The sequence below is a fragment of the Acomys russatus genome, chromosome 10, assembly GCF_903995435.1.
Source record: "Acomys russatus chromosome 10, mAcoRus1.1, whole genome shotgun sequence".
Taxonomy (NCBI): domain Eukaryota; kingdom Metazoa; phylum Chordata; class Mammalia; order Rodentia; family Muridae; genus Acomys; species Acomys russatus.
Window position 1 is genome coordinate 38,070,624 of NC_067146.1, and position 3,160 is coordinate 38,073,783.

At 44.3% G+C, this 3,160-nt stretch overlaps 1 protein-coding gene across 1 annotated transcript; it reads right to left on the reverse strand.

The window, feature by feature from the left end:
- Positions 1-1,198: 1,198 nt before the first annotated feature.
- On the reverse strand, positions 1,199-3,160 carry Cldn12 (claudin 12). Its single transcript, XM_051152022.1, has one exon. It carries the CDS (start codon positions 2,957-2,959, stop codon positions 2,225-2,227), a length of 735 nt encoding a protein of 244 aa, XP_051007979.1. The 5' UTR covers positions 2,960-3,160; the 3' UTR covers positions 1,199-2,224.

Below are 3,160 nucleotides of genomic sequence, written 5' to 3' on the forward strand. Positions count from 1 at the left end.
AGTCTACTTTTTTCTTAAAAAATTTTTAAGACAGAATCCCATCTCACTCTGTCGCTCTGAATGGCTTGGAACTTCCTAGGGAGACCAGGATGTCCACAGAGATGGACCTGTCTCTGCCTCCTGAGTGCCGGGATTAAAGTCGAAAGCTACCATGCCTGGCCCCACTTTTATCTTCTTATACTAACACCAAGGGATGGTGGAATTCTTAATCTTTCTGAAAACAGTTTAGTGAGAGAAGAACTAATATTAATTAACAAAGGGGAAAAACTATCATTAATCTCAAAATTCCAGCTGCCATTGTCTTGGAATGGCCAACATTCAGCTTTATCTATGAATGAGAAGAACCAGAGGTGGAAAAGATTAGAAGCTGTAATTTAAAAAAAACAAAAAACAAAAAACAAAACCCCCAAAACATAGATGTGCATGCTTTGTATTGACAGCATTTAAAAATTATACAATTGGATTTACTTGCCTACATAAAGTAGTGTTGAACTTAGGGAAACATACTACATGTTTCTATAGAAATACTCAGATTTGCAAAAGAGGCAACATAAATTTTTTTACCATGAAATCAGCTGCCTGTAAAAATCTATAACCATAATATACCACAATCCTTACAAACATAATGCTACTAAGTGAAAATTATACCAATTCATGAGCAGCTCAAATCCCTAAGAGTTAAGACCCAACGTCTCTCAATGTCCAAGTGTGACTTTAGCATAACATGGTTTTATCCATTTGCTATCACATCAGAGACATTTAGAAACATGTCCCTCTTTAGTGTATCATGTCAGTTCCAGAGGTAGAAAGGGTACAGTTTAATCTCTCCTATCTTGCCCGCTCTCATGATCCAAGACTGTGATTACAGCTTGTCAGCTATGTGAGGAGACTTCACTAAAATGGCTCTCTGGTGTCCAGGCTCCTGCTGGTGGTATGCCATAGGCTGTCTGTGACAGAAAGACACGGCTCAGCTGAAGTTCATTCCTGGGTCGATGCTTGACAAGGTCACAGCGGCCAGAAGCCAGCCTTTCCACTGCTTGCCAGGTGTCAGTTTGGTCTTCTGTTAGATCACAATTTCTACACAGACGTAGCTACACCTCCTGTTTGTGTATCCTCCCTCTAAAGTCCTTACTCAAGCATTAGGCAGTGTTAGAAGCAAGTAACCACTGGTGACGTGGAACCTGAACACGGGGAGCACATCCTTTACATCATTCACTCCTCAGATAACAGCCACCAAATGAACCCTCTGTGCTGTCACTCAAGAACAGACTCCTGTGCCCCACCATGTGTGTCTAAAACACAAGCACCTGGCTTCAACCACCTTGTATTCATTTGCCTTAGCCACCAAGAGCTTGTACAGGGCAGGAGCACTGCCGGACTGATGGGCGTCTGCAAAGCATTTCTTGTTTCAGATGAAGCCACAAACTGTCACTTGGCACATTTTAACTCCACCAATATAATCAGTAACAAAAAATTGTGGTGGGCTAGATGTAGTTGGGCATGCATGTAATCAGTGTTCGGCAGGCACACAGGAGCCTGGTGGAAAGCTTGAGGGCAGCCTGGTCTGCAGAGTGAGTTCTAGGCTAGTTAGAGATATGCAACCAAGACCGTGTGAAAACCAAAAAAAGAAGTTAAATGTTAACTGTATTTAGATAGCCGTACTCTGTCATCATTTAAAATGCATTTTGCTTTTCACTGAAGTGAGGTAGAAGATAGTAATCTTCAGCAGACTGATACTATCCAGTTAGTCCCAAGAGAGAACAAAAGTATACCCTCAAGCTGGTGGAGTTCTGAAGACAAACCTTTATCCTCATCTGACCAAATTTTCTTATATTTGAAACTGCCCTTCTCAGTTTAAGTCAGAGATGATGCACAGTCTGAGTATTGGTAAGGACCAGACACAACAGCACTGTTCATTGATACACTGTTTTCATCGCCTCAACTGTTGCCGTGGGTCCTTTCACTTTAGTCATGATCAGACGTCAACTTGGAGGCTAAAGACCCTTCTAGTGTTAGAAGCACAATAAAAGGAATGTTTCACATTTAGAAGAACGTAATATATACCTCATAAAATCTAGCAGCATTTCATTCTACCAAGATATACAAATTTGGCTCCACTGACTAGTCAGGAACAATGGAAAAATGTACACAGGTCCAAAAAGGCTCTTTATGCAGAGGACTGTGAGGATACGAGACATATTTTTAACAAGTAATTATACCTCCGTTAAGTGCTATGTGAGACTACTGGAATGTCGATTTCAATGGCAGAGAGGCGGGAGCGTGAAGAATAGGGCTGTGAGTAAGCGTGCATACTGGGAGGATGGGAGTACAGTGGTTGCCAGAAAGGAGAATTCAGAGACTTGCATGCACAATACCAAATAAACAGGAGAAGAGCAGTCATAAACAGACCCCCTGAGCTAGCAATAGTGACAAACACTGCATAGTCAAAGGCAAAGACTGGCTCAAACTTCTTGTTGAGATGACTGTTATAGAAGATGGCCCAAATAGATGGAGAGAGGCTCACAGTTCCTGCCAGGAAAAACAGGAGTCCAGCCACCAGGTGGCAGCCTGCACTATTGACCAAACACTTGGCCAGTTTGATGTTAGGCACCGAGGACTTGAAGGCTGTGTTACACATTCCAATCAGGCAGAGCAGCAAGGCACCCATTGCGATCAGGATGCTGAGGGGCAGGGCGAACTGGAGGACACGAAGGTCCAGCTGGTCAACTGACAGGTACCAAGTACGGTCGTACATCAGGCAGTCACTGCTTCCATCATACCGGGCGCACTTCACCCACAGGCCTGTGTAAATAGTCAGGTTCTTCTCGTTTCTGTTGAATGTGATCAGTCGCAATTTCCTCCAGTTGGGAAGCAGGGTCCCCGCAAAGAGGCCTGCTACAGAGGCAATACCACACAGGAAGGAGAGGACTGTGGCGGCGTGGACATCTCGGCAGCCCATGGCAGGAGGGCTTGCACAGTACAGACAGACTAGGGAGTGACACACAGGAAGCAAATCAGGCACTGTAGGAGAGCACAGCTAGAGTTGCCACCGACTGGCAGCACATTTCCTGAAGAGATGCCAATGCAGAGAGGGCTCTGCTTGCTGGCTCATTACTGCAATCCCAGCATTTCTGAGGCAGGAGGACTGCACTAAGTCCGG